Source organism: Polistes dominula, unplaced genomic scaffold (assembly GCF_049000335.1).
Source record: "Polistes dominula isolate Pdom_NZ unplaced genomic scaffold, Pdom_raw_medaka contig_82, whole genome shotgun sequence".
Lineage (NCBI taxonomy): Eukaryota > Metazoa > Arthropoda > Insecta > Hymenoptera > Vespidae > Polistes > Polistes dominula.
The window spans coordinates 2,917,063-2,937,746 of NW_028301046.1; the positions used below are offsets into that span (position 1 = coordinate 2,917,063).

Sequence of the window (20,684 nt, forward strand, 5' to 3'; positions counted from 1 at the left end):
TATGTTTATACGCGTCCACAAGTAAAGTACCAACTAACTATGCTTGCATATACGTACACACATATATATATATATATACGCTTACTCTTTCTTGGTTGAAAGTGCACAACTCTGTTTACGCGCGTGTTTTGCATCGCGCTTTTGCACGCGCGATTGAGCACACAGAACAAGAGAAAGAGAAAGAGAAAGAGAAAGAGAAAGAGAAAGAGAGAAAGACTGTTCCAGCTGTTCCGTGCACTCACTGCGGGACCACTCGACTCGACTTAATAACGCGATGCCACCAGCATTTCTGCTCTCTCGACTTGGTTTCTTCGATAAGTGGAGCTCACTTTTTGCAAGAGAAGAAAGAAAAAAAAAAAGAAATTCGCGAAAATAAGAGAAAGAGAAAAAAGGAATAAGTGTTCTCTCTAAACGAGAGAATATTTCTTCTTTTTTTTTTTTTTTTTCACGACACTTATATCGCGAAAGTGAGAACCTGAATTTTATGTTTTTAAATGACGTTTCTTTTTTTTTTTTTTTTTTTTAAAGAGGTAGAATGTTTTATTCAGGAAAATAGACTAATAAAATAGGTACATATATATAATGGTTGAAAGAAGTTTCATAGTACATAGGAAACGTAAGTAGATACGTGTGTATGTAGATGATACCATAGGAGTGAGTGAAAAAGAAAGAGAGAGAGAGAGAGAGGGAAGAAAAAATATGTCTCTCAGGATTCGCATGTCCTGGAAAGGATGCGAGGATCGCGATAACTATCGGCGATGAGCGCGTGGAGGTTTGTTAATCGCACAAAAGGGCGAATCTTGCGGACTAGCGGGGTGGCAGGGGTGAAGAGGTGGGTGGAAGAAAAAAAAATAAAAAGAGTGAGAGTGAGGGAGAGAAATGCGCGATGAAAGGAACGAATAGAAGAAGCGGCAGCATGGCGTGCGTGCACGTTTTACGAGGGAAGTTAAATGTCAAGAGCCCGAGGAATAAAGTACCCAGAGAAAGAGAGAGAAAACCGCTTCGCTCCCGCTTATGTTCGCGTGAGTGCCATCGCTATTAAATTTTCTTCCTAGCCTCTTCTTTTTCTTTTTTTCTTTTTTTCATTCCTCCTTCTTTCCTTCCTTCCGAAACTTACTCTTGCCAAGGAAATATATACCGAGGGTGTTCTGAGTTTTAAAATATCATCTAAAAATGTTATTCTTAATTTTTAAAAAATTATATAGTACAAAAAATATTATTATTATTATTGTTATTAACCGTTTGCACTCGAGCGGCGCCGAATTAGCGCCCGATTAACGCAAATTTAAGTGGGAGCTCGAGAGACGCTGATACGGCGCCCAGGTGGTTTGAAATCTTTTGTTACTCTATTTACTTATTTATGATGTATGATAAGATATTTCTTTTAAGATATATTTAAAGGTAATACTTGAAGGGCCGAAAAGGGATTATAAGGTTTGCTCTGATCGTAATACGCTTGGAGGTAGACGGTAAGTAACATATTATTGTGATACGTGTCCTGATAAATCTAGGATGCATCTTGGGTATTGTTTTACGAAATATCATTGTAAAAACTAATTACAGAGTATAATATTTCTCAAATTTTGTTGTTTATTCATTGCCGCAAATACCCAAATCCCGCCAGTGTTCGGAAATTAGGTATACATTGACAAATAATATTCTAAATGATATAACAACGTTGCAACATAAATAATTAAACAAAAAAAAAAAGCGGCAAAAAGGCGTATGCGCGTCTAATGGGAAAAAAAAAAAAAAAAAAAAAAAAAACAAGAAAAAAAGTTGAGCATTCGTAAGGAGTTGAAAAAGGGAAGGAAAAGGAAGAAGAAGGATGAGGTGGTTAGAAGAGAGTTAAACGAACAGAAGGCAGCAAAGACGAGCAAACAAAGGAAACTCGTTCTTCCTCCACCCATTTTGGACCGAGCGGGTAATTACTGGTCGAACCTACTACTACTACTACTACTACTACTGTCTTCTTTTCTCTCTCTCTCTCTCTCTCTCTTCTACCACCCACCCCGAACCCTCGACCGAGTCTTCTTCAAAACGATGATGGTACGTCGAGAGTCACTGTGAAAAAGTGCAAGAGAGAAAGAAAGAAAGAGAGAGAGAGAGAGAGAGAGAGAAAGAGAGTGAAAAAAGCGATAAAAGCACGAGGCGAAAAGTCCGACGAGGCGTAGGGCAATAAGGCGCGGTACTTTAGCGACACAAAGGGAGCTCAAATATCGGCCAACTGTCGTGGCTCGCTGCCTCTCGACCCACCCCCTATAGTCCTGCTTTTCTCTCTCTCTCTCTCTCTCTCTCTTTTACGCTTCGTCTACCGTTTGCGCACCCCTTTTCCATCGAGCTGTCAGAAAAAGAAAGAAGAGAAGAAAAAGGGACCTGACAAAAGCAAGGTAATACAAAAGCTCAACGATAATAGGAAGCGCGGCAAGAACCACCCCTACGCTAGTTCGGCTACCTAATCTGTTACAGTCATAAACTCCGTTTTTGCACTCTGCCATCCGTTACCGGCACCGCTATTACTACCACCATCAACGGCATCGCCATCAACATTACCACTTGCTTCTTTACGAGCTCTACTATTACACCACCCCACAATAACCCCAACCCTTCTTTATCCTATCCAGAACGACACACTTTCCGGAAATACTCTGATCCGCGATCTTTACCGATTTTCTTTTCCCTTTTTCTTATCTATTCTACCCCATTTCCCTCGCGTCACAATTTTAAGATAAATATCTGACTAGAAAAACGTATTATATGCAAGAACCGTTTCACAAGATAAGATCGTTAATATCACAGGAAAGATCGATGTACAATAAAAGATGTGTTGATATTTTTTTTTGTCAGTAAGAATCCATTTTACCTTTTTAATCCTACATAGTAGATTCTCTTGTTTTTTTTTCATCTCGTTGAACACTCTCCTACCATTCAGTGGGATGGTTTCGAACGATCTAAAGGAGATTCGTGTCAAGCTTGACTGCTTTTGGAGGAGGGGCGAATATGTTACAATTACCGTCAAACTGAACGGCTGAAGGGGAATTGTAAAAGGGTCGGTCGGTAGGAGTCCTTTTCCATGTGCCCTTATTCTCTACGCTTACGACAATGTCACCCTTTCCGATCTCTCGGGAACGATAGTATCCCCCTCATTCCCCCTTATCTGTTTCTCTCTCTCTCTCTCTCTCTCTCTCTATCTATCTATTTATCTATCTATCTATCTCCCTTTATTTTTTTTCTTTTACGAGGGACCACAGTGGCGTCGAAATGAAATTTCCAGAGGTAGCACCACTTATTCTCACCCTACACACGTTTGGTTCGCGATAATCTCGTTATCTGGCGTCATTACGGTCTCAACCCCTCGAGTAGAGGAGAGATGCGTCCCCTTCTCTTTGGTACTCTAAGGGTGGCCCTTTCGAGGCAATGAAATTCGAGCACGCGGCCAAATCACTCGAGAGCATCTAAATCGTGATTCTACTGCCTAGGTCTCTCTACATAAGGGACTTAGTCGTTCATTTTCTCTCTTTCTTTCTTTTGAACGATCTGTTTTGCGGCTCATAAATACAAGATTTCTATGATCAAGTTTTAAAGCCCTAGGGGATGATAACGCGTACTTTAACGCCCTCTCACTCTCTCTCTCTCTCTCTCTCTCTCTCTCTTTCTCTCTCCCTCTTGTATATTAAAAAGATTGAAGAAAAATAAAGAGAGGAAAAAATCGATGTAGTGTTTTTTCTTGTTCCTTTTTGAAGCTATTACAAATATTAACGACGAAAAGAAAGAGATAAATATAGTCAGGGGTGGGGAATGGAGGGAGAGGTGGGGGGGGAAGGGATTTGCCTCGAAATACTCGACTGGTGTTAAATTCGATAAGGGATCGACGAACTTTACGAACGGCGAACAAACTCGATTTGATCTTAATTATATCGTTGGCAAAGAGTTTTCGAAAGAGATAGAGAGGGAGATAATAATAATAATAATAATAAAAAAAAATAGAAAAAAAAAAGAAAAGGAGAGAACGTTATCTCGCCCACGGATTATACCTCGTTTCTTTTACTTTTTTTGTTGTTGTTTTTATTATTTTATTTTATTTTTTTTTTTTCACGTTTCACGAGCCCGCCGTTTATCCTGTTTCTCGAATTACGATCGTTCCATCTCTTACTCTTGGTCAAAGGAAATAAAAAATACAAGAAAGTAACATTAAGAGAGAAAGAAGAGAGTGAAAAGAAAAGAAAAAATGTACCCCCGTGTGTCTCCGCAATGTCGCGCCATTATCGAAGCTATCTCATCGGTCGACTGGACAGTTTTTAAGAGCCTTGGCTCCTTTTATCTGTGAACAAGCTGCAGCTAATGTATAGGTACCCCAACGAGGTCCCAACCAGAGGACCGACCTTACCCTACTACTCCTTTTTCTTATCCCCCTTCTTTTCGTTAGTACCATCAGATTGTTGTCTTCTTAGATCCCCTAACAACTACAAAGTCTTGGAAGAAAAAAAGGAAAAGAAAATAGTCAAAAGGAAGACTCTTTAATACAAATGATACTAAACAAATAAATACAACAAAATATATATATGTATATATATATCATTCAATTTTTTTTATTAATGTTACTCGTATTCTCGTTCCTGATATATAAAACGATGTTAAAATCTTAACAGTTCGTTAATAAATCGACTAAATAATATTCGAAAAGTGTTGTTGAGAGAGCATTAAGTTTAGTGCTTCAAGTTTAGGTCAAATTTATATATGTAATTCAATAACAGGGTTTATACCTATATCGAATAAATCGTTTTAGATAGAGTCGTCGCGTGGTGTTCGAGAACGCAACAGACTTTCCCTACGTGGCATTACGAATTCCAATATTATTCGTACGTAGTACGAAACTACGAACTCTAGTTGCTAGACACCGATATTCTCATGCATACTAACTATCTAGTCTCTACCCTTTCTATATTTCCAGTCTCGTCGTTTCACCCCTTAAACGATCGGTCTCTCGGTCGTTGAAGCAGCAATCAAACGTTTCGAATAAAACAGATATACCTATGTATATATACATATATCTATATCCTATGTTTACATATACCTATATTTAAACTTATATACATGTAGTAATCATAAATATTCGTATATGCAAAATTACCTATATTCTAACAGTAAATACATATTAACAAATTTACATTTTAAACAATTGCAAGTAATTAAAAAACGATTTCAATCGTCATTTGACAATTCTCCGTCAAACGAATTAAGTAAACATTCAATTTGTTTCTTAATTGTTAGTAGTAATTAGTCAAATTGCATACAGTGTGTAGTCTAATATCGAAAGAGAAAAATTCAAGATCGGTAAAAAAAAAAATATATAAAACAAGATATAAAAGAAGGTCATACATAAACGAAAAGGATAAATAAAATACAAAGAGTTGTACCACTCAGAAGGACTTTGAACGATAGTAAAGTATGGATACCGAGCGATTATTCCAATTTGCGAGAAACGTACGGGTTGATAAAACGAAAAGAGAGAGAGAGAGAGAGGAGAGACTTACTGGGAGATCATAAAGAGTTGTAAGAGAGAGGTAGAAAGCAAGAAAGGAAGAAGAGAGATGTGAAGAAGAAGAAGAACCAAGCAGCTACAGATGGGATCGAGTTGGTGGTAGTGGTATACGGTAGCTCCCATGTATATCATTAACCTCATCCTCGTTTTTCGCCTCCACCTCCTCCATCTCCTCGTACCCTCTCTTCCGCTACAACTCCTCCATGCAACAGCAGCAACAGCAAAAGCAGCAGCAACAGCAGCAGCAGGAGCGTAGCACCACCTCCATACCTCTCAGAGCAGAGGTCTTAACGGTCCGATGAAACAGGAATCTTCTGTCTTTCTCATTCCCTCTACATCTTCCTCGTCGTACGTCCAATGTCGTTTCAGAGTCATCCTTCGTCTCTCTTCCACACTAATATCCCGTCGTGCGGAACGAGTAAGAGAAGGTAAGAGCGAGTAAAAGAGCTTCCATGTATGTGTGTGTATCTCTGTATATATACATATATGTATGTATATGTATGGGAAAGAAAGAGAAGGATAGTAAACGTGTGCACAAACGAGTAATTAACTATCTCCGCATGAGACACGTGTTCCCACCATGCTCGCGTACTCTCTCGTTCCCTACTCGTGTATTCTATCTCTATCTCTCTCTCTCTCTCTTTCTCTTCCTCTTATTCACCCTACGAACCGCGTCTCTGTTTGCACACACGCTCTTATGTTAATTCGGCTTAGCGCCCTGAACCCCTCTCGAGGGGTTTGGAAGACTGCTGGCTTCCAAAAATTACGAGCGATCACGGAACGAGGGGTGAGAAGAAAGGAAAGGGAGGAGAGAAAGGGGAAAAAATACACGATCACAGAACCGTATAGTGGTCACGGACGATCTCCCTCGTGGAAAATAATAGGAACGTCCGTGTGTCTTTCAATGTCGTAGTCATAGTCGTCGATATCGTCATACTTCTCGTTAGAAGCAAAGCACGAAGGGAGTGTTCCACGTTGGGGAATAGGAGGAGGTAAAGCGTATGTCGAAGGGTGCCGAAGGGTGACTAAGAGGCGGGACTTTGCTACCTAGGGCTCAGTAGGGTAAATGACGTACTTGGAATACTAGATGATGAAGAACGCTGTTGCCGAAGACCCGATTAAGCGATTGAAACACACACACACTCTCTCTCCTCTCTTTTACTCTAAATTATTTTATTAGATTACTTTTTATTAGATTATTTTATTGGTACAATTGAGAAACTCGTAATCGTCGTTGCTTCATGTTATAAAGAAAGTCTACTCTCGATTAAAGTTGCAAGAACGATGGATATTTTCGACTTATTTTCTTTTTTTTTTTTTTTTTGAATCCAAGGTAGATCTTGCTTGTAATTCGCATAATACCGACGTTAGAGGGTCGACCATTTTCTACCACTGCCACTATCATTACCACTACGTCTACTACAATTACTCTACTACCACTATTACTCTACTATATTCCGCTGGAGGCAAAACCGCAACGTGTGTACTTCGCAAACATCTCGCGTACGTTCGTTCGTTCGTTCGTTCGTTCGTTCGTTCGCTCACGGTGATTCATCGTCGAGAGCAGTCATTGAATCGGCCGCGAAGGGCGAACAAGATGTGGCCAAGCTTTGTAAGCTTAATTTGTAAATAAGTGAAAGAGAAGGAAAGAGAGAGAGTAAGAGAGAGAAGGTGTCGACGAAGAGAAGAGAGAAACGGAGAAGAAAAGTCGATTATCCGAGCGTAAACCGCAGCAACTACAGCCTAATGGCCGGGTACTACCTGGCAGCGAATTTATCTTCAACATTCATCTTCCCATTAGCGGTGAATAATTCCGCACCGTTTACGTGCCAATTTCCCATTCGTCCGTGCGGTCGAGACGACTCGCGTCGAGATTCCAAAGTGAGTTTCGTGACGTCTCTCTATCTTCCTTTTCTATCTCTTTCTTTCTCTATCTATCTGTTCTCATCCTCCCTTACCTGACCCTTTACTTTACCTATAACCCTGAGAAAAAGATCTCACGTATCAGCCAATAAGACAAGATTCTTTTTTACAAAATTTTCTTCTATATAAAAAACAAAAAATATGAAATATTTTCACGATATGATCAAAGACTTAAATAGTTGGTTGGTCATCGAGGGTAGGGCAAATTTCGAATTCGATGAGCAAACTAAAGGGCGTTCCACTTGAGCGTGAAATTCTTTAACCCATTGGATAATATCAATGGGTAGTACGCGTATATGCGCATACGTTGTATGTAAATATACGGTGTACTGATTAACATCCACGCGCTTTGCTACGCGATCAAATATTTGATCGTTTCTCATCGTTGCTCGACGAAGAGACAGACTTTCTTCTTTCTCTCCCTCCGCGATTGGTAACCATGCCAACGGTGTGACCTTAGAGAGGCTACGACGAGAGCTACAGGAGGAGGAGAAAAGGATCAGGAACGACGAACGTCCAGCAAATATTTGCACGTCCTAGCAGATTTGCGGAAAAGTGGCGTGCCGGCAGCTGGACCGACAGATTCGAAAATACTAACGTTAGGGTTTGTATATGCTACATTGCTACACGTCAGACCTGTGTACATATACATAATATATATATATATATATATGCTACTTTCTTTTGGAAGAAAATTTCGAAATTTCAATAAAACGCCAATGGTGGATTAAAGAAAATTGATCTCGAGAAACAACAAGACCCTTTTGTTCAAAGAAAAATTCTAAGAGAACAGAAAAAAGTATAAATGTCAGCCAGCATGATATTGTAAAGAAAAAAAAAACGAAATAAGGTGAGAGGGAGAAGGGATAGAAGGACTTTCGGAAAGAAAGCTCATAAACGCAATTTTTCTGCTTGAATAATAAATATCGAGAAAGAATAATCGCGTGGAATCGACTTTGGTGCGTGTCGAGGTAACGTCGTTGGACTCTTAACGACCCGATAGCCCGAAAGATAATCGAGGAGTCTTCGAGTGAGAAATTACAAGGCGTACTTAATCACGAAGATCGAAGGACAAAGAAGCCGTCCAGGCAGGCAGGCAGGCAGCCAGCAAGTCAGCCAGCAAGTCAGCCAGCGAACCAACCAACCAACCAACCAACCAACCAACTCGTCCGTGTCTCGAGCGGCTTTTATACACGCGGACGGGAGCGAGAACGGCCTGATCGAGGATAATCATTAAGTGTATCCTACGTGCGTGCGTGCGCGCTGCCGTCCAATACTCTCTCTCTCTCTCTCTCTCTTTCTCTTTTCCTCCCTGGAGTCCATCCAAACCCCTCTTTCTGCTGGCAACGACGATAAGTAATACCATCGTCCAGCGATCGTGGGTCCTGCCTCGAGGCGCTTTTACGGCACGAAGGAAGATAAAGAACATGCTGGGAAAGGAGAGAGAGTGGGGGTGGGGGGAGGGATAGGATAGCATACTCGGTCACGGAAGAAGAGTCTTGGAAACGAAAGGAAAGAGAGATAAAGAGAAAGAGAAAGAAAGGAAGAGAAGAAACGAGAGGGGATACACGACAAACTGCCAAGCCTAATGCCAATTAGTGCCATTCTCCTACACGAACAGAACCAACAGCAGCAGCAGCAGCAGCAACAGCAACGGTTACGGCAACAGCAGTCAGAGACTGGACTCAAAGAGGCTTCTACGGACTTTCTTTTTTCTTCTCTCTCTTTCTTTCTTTCTTTCTTTCTTTCTTTCTTTCTTTCTTTCTCAGCAACGATCTTCACAGGCGAGGTTTACAGAGCGGTTAGGCGTATTTATCGCCATTCGTGTATGTACCGATGTACGTATATATATATATATATATATGTGCACAAATACAAGCAAGAATCCTCCTCGTCGAGTAGCTGGCATTATTCGAAAGGAACGTGCACGAAATACTTATGTACACTCTCGCGCATTCCATGGAGTGCAACGTGCTTTCTTGGACGCGCCCTTCTTCCCTTTTACGAGCTTCGATTTTATAAAGGCGAGACTAACGAGCCGTGAAAATCGTCGACGTAGTTTCTTCTTCTTCCTCCTCTTTCCAAGGAGAGAATCATGTCCTTTTTTTTTCTTTTTTTTTTTTTTATCCAGCAGGATCGACGACCAGTGCCGCCTTCTTGTTGGGACAAATTCGAAGTCCCATCCACTCCACTCGATTCCACTCAACCCATCTTTGTTTTTATTTCTTTTTATTTCTTTTTATTTTTTAAATTTGTTTTTTATTTTTGTTGCTCGTAGCGTTAAATCGATCGAAAATTGATCTCAAACTCTTCTTCTAACAGATTTGACTACGACTTTTATATTCTCATAGAATTGAAAAGTTTTTTCATTTTAACGAGCCCGAGGGCAAAGAGTAGCGTAATGTAATCGAATCCAAGAGAGATAGAAAGAAAGAGAGAGAGAGAGAGAGAGAGGGATAGAAATCACGTTGGTCGATCGAGGGTAAGAAGAACGGAGTCCCTTTTACCCTGATAGAAATCGCGGTAGGTGGATGGACCTCGAATAAGGAAAGGAGGTATAGTAGTCCAACCGCAAAAAGAACCACGAGAGTGGCCGCAACTTGCCTCTGCCGTGGGCGCTTCGGAAAAGCGACGGATTTAACTAGAAGAAGAAGAAGAAGAAGAAGGAAAGATGAGGGGATAACAAAGACGAAAGGAACAAGATCGTCCAAGTTGTGCGAACGAAAGTAGAAGCTCGTAGAATAGATAAAAGATGTCAGCCGATGGAATGTGAGGTAATTTGAGAGTTATTTCAACGAAAACGGGTGTGTAAAAGAGAATGGAAGAAAGAGAAAGATAGACAGATATATAGATAGATATAGATAGATAGACAGATAGATAGATAGATAGATAAATAGATAGATAGATAGATAGAACCTTCCATTCTAGTAGAAATATATGCGGAGACGTAAATACAATCGAGTCGGCACAATGGATTATATGCTTCAAGCGTGTAGATAGACCTCTTCGATGTTGTCTTGTCTGGAATAGAAAGTATCTTTTTCTTTTTCTTCTTCTTCTTCTTCTTCTTCTTCTTCTTCTTCTTCTTCTTCTTCCTCCTCCTCTTTCTCTTCTTCTACTTCTTCTTCTTATTCTCTTACTCTTGTTGTTCGACTATCTATAGCCAAGCATGGTCGAAAGATAAATACTTGAATCTTTGAGCGAGCGTGATCGCGTTGCATGGGGTAAAGCAACGACGAATATAAGAGGGCAAATAAAGCATGCGAGAAGAATATAAATGTAGATGTAAATATAGACGTGTATATATCCATGTATATTTTACTCTTCCTCTCTATTCTATAGCCAAATCGTCTGACAAGAGGTCGTCTCCTGTAGACGACGACGACCACGATGATGACGACGACAACAGGCAGATGGATCCAAATTTATTGGCTCGAAAATATTTAACTATCGATCTCTCACCCCTCACCCCTCGCCCCTCTTTCTTTCTTTCTTTCTTTCTTTGAAACATTATTCGTTAAATCTATTTCGAGATTTTTCTGGTTGGTATAACTCGTAAGAAGGGTCCGAGTGAGTGAAACACGAACATTTATCGACTAGTATCTCGAATCGTTTGGGACGAAAAATTACAACGAGGACATGTGAGGGTGATATTCAAGGAAGAGAGAGAGAGAAAGAGAAAACGTTAAAGGTGAAACGTTATATACGCGATCTGGGATTTTTGTGGTGGAAAAAAACAAGTAGCTATATCTTATTTCTCTCCATCTATTTGAACAGGAGATAAAACAGAAGGGTGGCCAAAAGGGATAACAACGGAAGAGAGAACGTGGGCTAAGGTACTTTGTAGAGCCCTTCTTCTTTGAATTCTCTCTCTCTCTCTCTCTCTCTCTCCCCCTCGTAGTGAACCAATTTACGGCACCCCGAGGATCCAAGTAATACGGTTCGAGCTCGAGGGCTCGTTTCTGGCCATTGTTGTGCTGGCCGAGGGATTATTTTGGCAAGATAGGGGGATTTACAGTTGCAGCCGTTCGTCGATCCATCCATCCATCCATCCATCCATCCAACCATTCGTCCGTTTCGTTTCGTTTCGTTTCGTTTAGCTACCCTTGGATTATGCGATTCTCGAGCACCTGCAACCAAATATCGTCGACACGCCATCTTTCTTCTTGCGCCCTTTCATCAACACCCTTGAATCAGCCAGTTATATATATATATATATATATGTTCCCCTTCAAATCAGCTGTCCGTTTTATCGACGGTAAAACACTAAAACCGATAATAATCGTTCTAACGATAATAATCTTTAGTTCGCGCGTAATCTTTTTCTAACTAAATATCTCGAGTTATATACTTATCAAGGTGAATAAAGAGATCAATTTGCAATGTCATTAAAGGTACAATTTCATTAAAGATAATCTTCTTTCAAAGAATCCCAACGCTTTCGTTAGTTAAATGTCTCTCTCTCTCTCACTCTGAATACCGATCGAGCTCATTAAACGGATCTTTCCTCCTTCCTAGCATAGACTTTGTTCTTCGATTAAGCAATTATCTCGGGGCGTCTTATTGAAAGCAAGAAAGAGAGAGAGAGAGAGAGAGAGAGAAAGAGAAATTGAGAAACGAAGTGAGATGTCGAAGTTACGTAAGACCAAAACGATCGACTTATCTTCTTTAACGTCGTGCTCTAAATGCCATATATACGTACGTAAGTAGACATTTACTACATTTATGTATATATATATAACATTTTATATCAGGGAAACGCAGACAAAAAAAAATAAAAATAAAAAAAAAAATAAAAACAACAAAAAGTAAAAGTAAAAGTAAGAAAGATTGGATCTTTTACGTATACTCTAAATTTTTATCGTACATAGGATATATGTATATATAACAGCGATTCGACTTTTACGACCTTTTCCGTCTTCTTCCAGAAAAAGACAACCCTCCTCCTACTACTACTACTACTATATTATGATCGTCGGGTGATTCTTATGGTCGAAAGTCCACAATTTAATAATGCACGAGTAGAGTAGCGATAAATGAGTCGAGAAAGATGAACAAGCAATTCCGAGGAGGACCCTCCTTTTTATTTGTTCGACTATAGAAAAATTTTCGTGCTACTCGATTCAATGGTTTTATGGTTAATAAAAAAAAAAAAAAAAAAGGAAAAAAAAATAAAGATGCCAGATAAAAAAAAAAGGAAAATGAGAGTCATAATTTTCGCTTAGCGTGATAATTTTGGCGAAATAATAATATAAGTTGAGTTAGCTTTCGGTGAATCGATTTATTCGTCATGCCTGGTATAACGCGTGGTAAATTGAGTTGCTCGACGATACCGTATTACCATCCAAGTCCCCTTTACCAGCAGTTATTGGTTTTCTAGCGACCCTACTTAATAGCTATCGGATATTAACATGATTACTGTAAAGCGCGCGGCAATTAAGGGTAAGCAGTTAGCGAGTACTATATATGTGTAGGTGTATGTATATGTGCATAGGGTTTCTCAACGCGATTAGAGTACACCGAACATAGATATAGTGGCGGAAACATTAGGAAATAATAACTCTACAAACTTGTACATGCAAAAAAAAAAACTCTCGTTAAACATAAAATCTTAGATTCGCATTAAAGATGAGGAACTGAGGTGTAACAAAAAAAAAAAAAAGAGAAAAAAAAAGAGCAGAAAAGAAAAGAGTTTAGCCGTTTTGTGGCATGGGTCGATCGATAGCAAGATAGACACATATTCATCGTGTCGATAATATCGAGTGAAGCTTTGTAAAGCGTGTATAATGAATAGGCGAAGAGAGAAAGTGACGGTAGTTGCTTGAGTTTGAGGAAGCAAGTAAAATAGAAATTAAAACATGATCGCGCGAGTGGAACCGTTCTCTTTCTATCTATCTATCTATCTATCCATCCAATCCATCTATCTACAATATCTATCTATCTATCTATCTATCTTAAACTCAACTTCTATACACTTAAATATATTATTATACATACATGCGTACATGTTTTACAACAAAGAAAACTCACGTAGGTTTTCTGGCTCCCTATATTCATTCGCTACGTCGACGAAGCGGCATGTAACGTGTAATTACGGCCGAGGCGAGAGTAAAAGGAAGAAAAGGGTAGGAGAGAGATCGTAACACACTCTCCCTGAGTCTATATATCGTGAAGTTTCCCTCTCTCTCTCTCTCTCGCTCTTCTCATAACACTCCTCCTCGCTCCTTTCCTGCCCCAGGAAACGTATAATGGGAGTATAATGCGTGAAATTTACCGGCCGCATCGGCGTAATGGACGACGTGACGCTCAAGATATCACCCGTGATTCCATATTTCTGCGTCGTGCACGCTCGCAAGCCCTCGATCTCCACGCCCACATCATCCGACATTATCTCCTCTCCTATCCTCTCCTCTTCTATCCTCCTCATTCTCTGAAATACGTTAGCGATCTCCTCTTTCCGCGTTGATAGTTTACTTCCATAGTAGCTATCATTATTATATACGAGCGATAAATTAATATGACAAATGAGATTTCAAAGAAAGTATCCTATTAAAAGATAAATACATATATATATATATATATATATATATATGTATATGTATTTGCACAATTTGACTGATACAAATCGACGGTAATTCCAATTCTCATTATGATGCCTCGTTAAGCAACAGTTTCGTGTTTCGTTCGATTACGATAAGAATAAAGAATAATCGGTAAGAATAACATTTTCTCTCTCTCTCTCTCTCCTTTCTCTTTCTCGAATAATAATTCGTCGGAATCTGTTTAGAAATCGGAAAATTTCCGAAACGGAAGTCACGCATCGTCGATTCCGGTAATAACGGGCCGTCTGACACGCTCGGCCGCATCTCAAACGGGCCGCTTTATCGGTACGAATTTTCCTCGAATTTCCGCGCAGACGAACCAACCAACCAACCAACGAACGAACGAACGAACGAACGATAAGGGACGCAAGATGGCCGATTCTTCTTCTCTCTTTCCGATCGCATTTTCTCTTTCTCTCTCTTTTTCTATTTTTCTTTCTCTCTCTCTCTCTCTCTCTGTTTTTCTCCCTCCAGTTTTCTCTTTCTCCCTCTCGTACATTCTCGTACACCTTCCAGTCTGTCGAGCACATCGAGTTTTTTCAGCTGCACACACCGTATACATTTGAGCGACGCGTCGGCGCAAACAAGCCGATTAAAGGTATCAATATTTGCCGAAAGCCGGGCTCCGCTGCTGCGCGCGAACGTGCGCGCGAATTTACGGAATGTAATGTCCATCTTCTAATGCGACCCGTATTTTTCCTATTTAATATTCATCCACGTCCAACATACGTATACATTTTCTTGTTTTATTTTCATTTTATTTACAAAAAAAAAAAAAATAATAATAATCTCGAAAAACGATCGAATTACGCGTAAGACTAAAAATTTCGAAGTTTAAAAAAACCTTCTAAAATCTTTTTGAATTTTGAATAACCGATCTCTCGTGGAAAACTAATCTGACAAAATGGGGAGAATTATTAGTCAGAATAGAAAAGGATATCAGGAAGTTTCTTTCATAACGTTGACGCGAAGGGACACAGGAGGAGGTACTACGAGGACCCTTTCACAGGGTCGTCTCGTTTCTATATATCAAGCTGCCTGCCTGCCTGCCTGCCTTCCTGCATGCCAGCCTGCCAGCTTGCTTGCTTGCTTGCTTGCTTGCTTGCTTGCTTGCTTGCTTGCTTGCTTGCTCGTGCTTGTCTGCCTGCCAGTCTATCTCTCCACGTGCTACAATATCGCCATGCCGCATCCGGTGTAACGCCTGTTATTAGGGATGGGCCAGATGAAGCTTTCATTATTCCATCGGAGTTTCCCTCTTACCCGACAACACCATTATAATACATTGTAATGACCGACTTCTTTCTCTCTTTTTTTTCTCTACCCCCACTCCCCCTTTTTTTTATTTCTTTTTTCCTCGCTCTTGCAAAGAATCACGATTATCGTTATTAAAGTCGACGAACTAAGCAACACCACATTTTCTACACGATGTTTCATATTAATCGGTGAAAACATTTGTTTATCCTTTAAAAAAAGAAAAAAAAAAACAAATGTTTGAGAAGTTAGAAACATTGCATTATTTTTTTCATGTTTTTATTTTGAATCAGACGAAAAGTATAATTTGATTTAAACCAACACACTAATGTCAAACTGACGATTTTATTTTTACGTAAAATTCGAAATAAAGAAAAGGCGTATAACGTAATCAATCCTTTCATCCATCCATCTTCTAATCTTTGTGCGATTAACGCAAACGTCTTGCAAATATACAGAGAGAGAGAGAGATAAATCCGTACAAAGTTGCAGTATTTTTGGCACGGGCAAAAACAAATCTCTATGCCAAAGGTGCTCGTTCATCTAGCATACTACTCGCAAACACAAGTAACGTTGGTTATAAACGTTGCCAAAAATTTGACGTAGTTGAAATTGGATCTATAATATCGTCTTCGTCAAAGCACCCTACTAACAGTTGCCTCGTTCAATGATTCTATTTAAAGAAACGGGAAATGTCTGTTTTCTTATCGCTGTCGTTTCTTCGAAATGCTGCTTCACAATAGCATATTAACGTGTCGTGGTTCTAACGCGACTATGAAGAATCGTCAACTGCACTTTTGTCCTTACTATTCATAACGATATTACGAAATCATCGTTAAAATATATGACACTAACGTGTAATATACCGAGGTGAGAAAATTATTTTATTAAATACTTTTAAAAAGAACACATTTCGAAATATTACAATAATAATACAAAATTAGATTCAAATTATACGGATATCAAAATAATTTATTCCTTTGCAATATAACGACTTCCTCAAAATTATCTTTAAATAGACTCGAGTCTATTTAAGCATGCAACTATTCATCATATGATAACATAAAATACGACGTTACTCAAGTTTAACTCAAGTGTTCACATTTCTACCCCTATCACTTGGACGAGAATTAATTCGAACATATTGCACGTTTAGGGATTCATTTCTATAAAAATATTATACCGGTGTCTACAAATTATATCCATGAACAAATCGTTGTAAGACACGAATAAATAATACAATAAAAACAAACGATAAATGTACAAAATACGAAACATTAATTCTAAAGAAAAAGGAAAAAAGAAAGACAAAAATAGAGAGAGAAAGAGAGAGAGAGAGAATTTACAAGTCGCCCACGCACCTCTCGATATCTCGAAATAGGAGGACGGGGTGAAGTGGAGGCGGGAAAGAGGTCTGCACACGTGCGTCCGGGTTGGCAGGAGCACGTGTCGCTTACGCGAGCCCATTTATGCTAGTCATTTCTACATACGTACATACGTACCTAAGTAAGAGTGAGTATATATATATTTATATATATATATATATATATATATATATATATATAATACATATATACGATTATATACATAGGATGCGCGTCGAGTTAACTCGTTCGCTCGTGACGAACACGTGCGACATCGTCTTTTCTCCACCGTTTCACAGCATGATCTCTTGGAATCTGTAGGTAATCGTGCGCCCGAGGAAACCAAATGCAAACGAGATTAAAATAATGGGATCTTTCGATATCGTTTATGTACGTCAATAGATTTCCGCATATACTCACACTCCTAATATGACAAAAACGATACGATGATGAAATTAATGAGTATGTAGATAGATATATGTAATCTGTGCTAACAAGAATATGTCTACAATTGTTACACGTTTATTAGACTAATATAATACGTTTGAAATTCCTCGAAGCAAATTATACGATAAAACAAAAAACAAAATGAACAAAAATAAAGAGAATAGGGTTCGTGTCATGAGCACCAATTTGGCAGGTTAAAAAGAATTCTTTGAACGGTAACCTGATAGAATATGGACGATCGAGGTACTGCTGTAACGCAGCCCACTGCCTACGTCACTAAACGTGACCAGAATCGTTCGTGTATGTTTGTATACATGTAGATGTGTGCGTACGTGTGTGAGGAAGAGAAGGATAGGAAGAAAGAGAAGGCTATCCGTGTGTAAGTACGAATAGGTATGTATTTTCAACGTGTGTGAGTGAAACCAAGCAAGTCCGTCCCCCTCAATTGGATCGAGTTACGATGAACAAATCGCTCAAACCTAATAACAACGACTATAATGCGAAGAAGGGTACCTGCGACCCCTTTTTCAAAAAAATATTTTTACGAATCGAGAAGAGAGAAGAAAATAATAATAATAATAATAATCAAATGGAAGGGAGGCGCGATTCAACGTCGATTTTAATTAAACCGTCCGATGGAACTTGCTGCTTCCGTCGACAATCATCTTTCCATTTTGCATATATTATATTTTATACACAATTTATTTATTTTTTTTTTTTTATTATTATTTAATTTTATTTTTATCCCTGTCCCCTCTCCTTCAATCTCTCTGTCTGTTTTTTCTTGTTGTTTTCTCTCTATTTCCGTGTCTCCTCTTGCGTTTGTACTACAAATATAATTTATCCGATATGATGGACGTATGTACAAATATGTGTACTTAAAAAGAAAGAGAGAGAGAGAGAGAGGGAGAGAATGAGAGAAAGAGACAAGGTTAACGAGCTTAACAACAATGTAAATCAGGAATATAAATCATCTCGAAAGAGTCGCTCGATAAATATGCAAGCTACGGTAAAGAGAAACGCACTGCAAGAGGAATTCGAACCGGCTCTATACGATATTCAAGTGAATGTGAAAGGGAAAGATGAAGAGAGAAAGAGAGAGAGAGAGAGAGAGAGGGAGAGGGAGAGAGAAAGAAATATAACAAAAACAAAACAAAATAAAAATACAAAAAAATATCGAAGGCGTGATGTTTGCATCATGTGAGAGCACGTAGTCGAAACGCAACATTCTTTTATAACTTGCTACTTGCAAAAATCACTTAACACGCATTTTTCTTGATTAAAAAAAATAAATAAAAAAAAAAACTGCGTTACACCTCGGTGACTTTAACAACAAAATTTATTCAACTTTCGAAGAAACGAGAATGTTTAAATACACGGAAATGTATTCTAATAACAAGAGTGTATATGGGAAAAGAAAAGAAAAGAAAAGAAAATGACTTTTGTAACGATTAACGGTTCTTAGTGAAAAAAAAAAAAATAATAATAATAATTGTTAATTGTAATAAACAGAAAGAAATTCTCTATGGGATTGTAAAAGCTAAGTTTTAACAACTGCAAGTAATAAATCGTCGCAATACTCGATAAATAAATAGGAATATGGATTTATAAAAATTATTTCAATTGAAGTAATAAAATTAGAAAGTTCTATTGTAAAATAAAATTATTAAAAATAAAAGGTAAAAGAAAATCTTTTTTAAAAAAGGCTCAAAAAAAGTTAGTAATTCTACGAAAAGAGTTTGTTCAACCGAAGCGACGGCAAGTGCATATCGCAAAAATAGAAAATAGTAAAATGATAAACAGGTATAAAGTAAAAAAAAAAAGAAACATTTCATTTAATCCATCAACTTTGTGGCTATATAGCTGAATAAATTCGATGCTAATGATAGAAGTTTAAATTAAAAGGAACAAAAAGAAAAAGAAAAATTCATTTAGTACTCACCGGATGTCTCGCGGCAGCAGCAGCTACCGCAGCCGCGTTGATTCCAGCACTAGGATACATAATAATATTCCTTGTCCAGGTTCCTTGGGTTATCTTCCTTCACGAGAAAAAGGTATCCAAAAAAATTTGGGAGTGTCAAGGTCGCGTCATCGCGATGCACCGACACGCGAAAAGATAACAATTACACGAAATTATTTAACGAACGCGATTACTTAACAAAGTAGAAAACAAAATAGCAGCGCCGAATTCAAACGGCGAAAACTCGCGCGGGCTATGCTGTTAATGGGGAACGGTTGAAACGGCTGGAACGGTAGAAACGACTGGAACAGCTGGAACGGCGTGCCCTCGTAGAAAAATTTTTCTGGACGATCCAAGCGTCCCTCCGAACGACGATCACAATTCCTTTTCGACGACTAGGATCCATCGGCATGCTCCACGTTCCTCCTCAACGCCTCCTTTTTGCATCGATCCGGTTCGCGTTGATCCGAATCGCGAAAGTAACAATAACGGCGTCGATGAAAATCAGGAGATAAAAGCAATAGAAACGATTTACAAAATGATATAACAGGAATCGGAAGGAATAGCAAAGAATTCAAAGGCGATGAAAGGTAAGAGAAGACACCGTGGCCGGTTTAGCAAGTGTCACGTCCTTTTCCAACTTTCAGATCAGTCGGTAAAATAGAGAGCTACTGAGACGAACTGTACCACGAGAAACGTACGCGGAAAAACGCCAATGAAAATATGCTTATTTTAAAGATGAACGAAGAACGTGTTAGTGTCACAGCGTTATAATAACTCGATTTTTCCGAAAGATTTCATTTTTTTATACACCATTGTTCCTGAGGTCGATAATTCCGTTACTCTTCGTATTCACAGTTACACCGAAGGAAACAAAACACAATTATGTTCACTGGTACGATCCTTTCGCCAATTATTCACTGAACACTTTTTAAACAATTATACTCCATACACACACTTGCGCTTCCAACTCGAAGCTTTAGAACGAAAAACGCGCGATCGTTGTCAAAGCGTCGATTTGAAAAGTTTCACGACACGAAACAACCTCTCCCAACGACGTACACGGCGCGACTGATGGACGCCGAAGTAGTGGGGATAGAGATCCCCACTCTGACTCCCTCCCACTCTACTCTACCACTCGGTGGGTCTCTTACTCGTTCTCCTTCTATCTCTTTTCCACCGCTATAAGCACCCCGCACCCTTCTACTCTTTCGTTCTTTCTCTCACACTCTCTCACTCTCTTATTCTCTCTCTATCTTTCTCTTTCTGTCTCTCTTTCTCTCTTATGTTAGATATGGCTCGTTCTTTCTTTCAGCAACATTGCTGCCTCGCTTCACCGCACTTAGACCCGCCAAGCAGCCCCTCGAACCTAGTCGTCGTCTTCGTCGTCTCCATCGTCTCCATCGTCTCCATCGTTTCTGGCATTTCCATCTCCTTGTCGTTCTCTCTTTCTCTCTCTCTCTCTTTCTCTCTCTTTCTCTTTCTCTTCGTCCTCAAGGCTCGTATTAACCGGCGCGATAGCTCCTTCACAATTAAGTCGCGTTATGTAAGGGCCTCGAAAAGGCGAGCACGAAAATCACGGCTCGTTAAAACGT

At 39.2% G+C, this 20,684-nt stretch overlaps 1 protein-coding gene across 2 annotated transcripts in view; it reads right to left on the bottom strand.

Moving 5' to 3' along the window:
* The window catches only part of LOC107074671 (protein groucho), a 96,506-nt gene extending 76,354 nt beyond the window's left edge, over window positions 1–20,152 (bottom strand). The window contains exon 1 of one of the 2 annotated variants that reach the window (XM_089175287.1): window positions 19,072–20,152. In XM_089175287.1, the coding sequence (XP_089031413.1) occupies window positions 19,072–19,131 (60 nt within the window). In that variant the 5' untranslated portion in view covers window positions 19,132–20,152. The remainder of the gene's footprint in view (window positions 1–19,071) is intronic. The other variant, XM_015336329.2, reaches the window with a different exon arrangement.
* Between the last annotated feature and the right edge of the window lie 532 nt (window positions 20,153–20,684).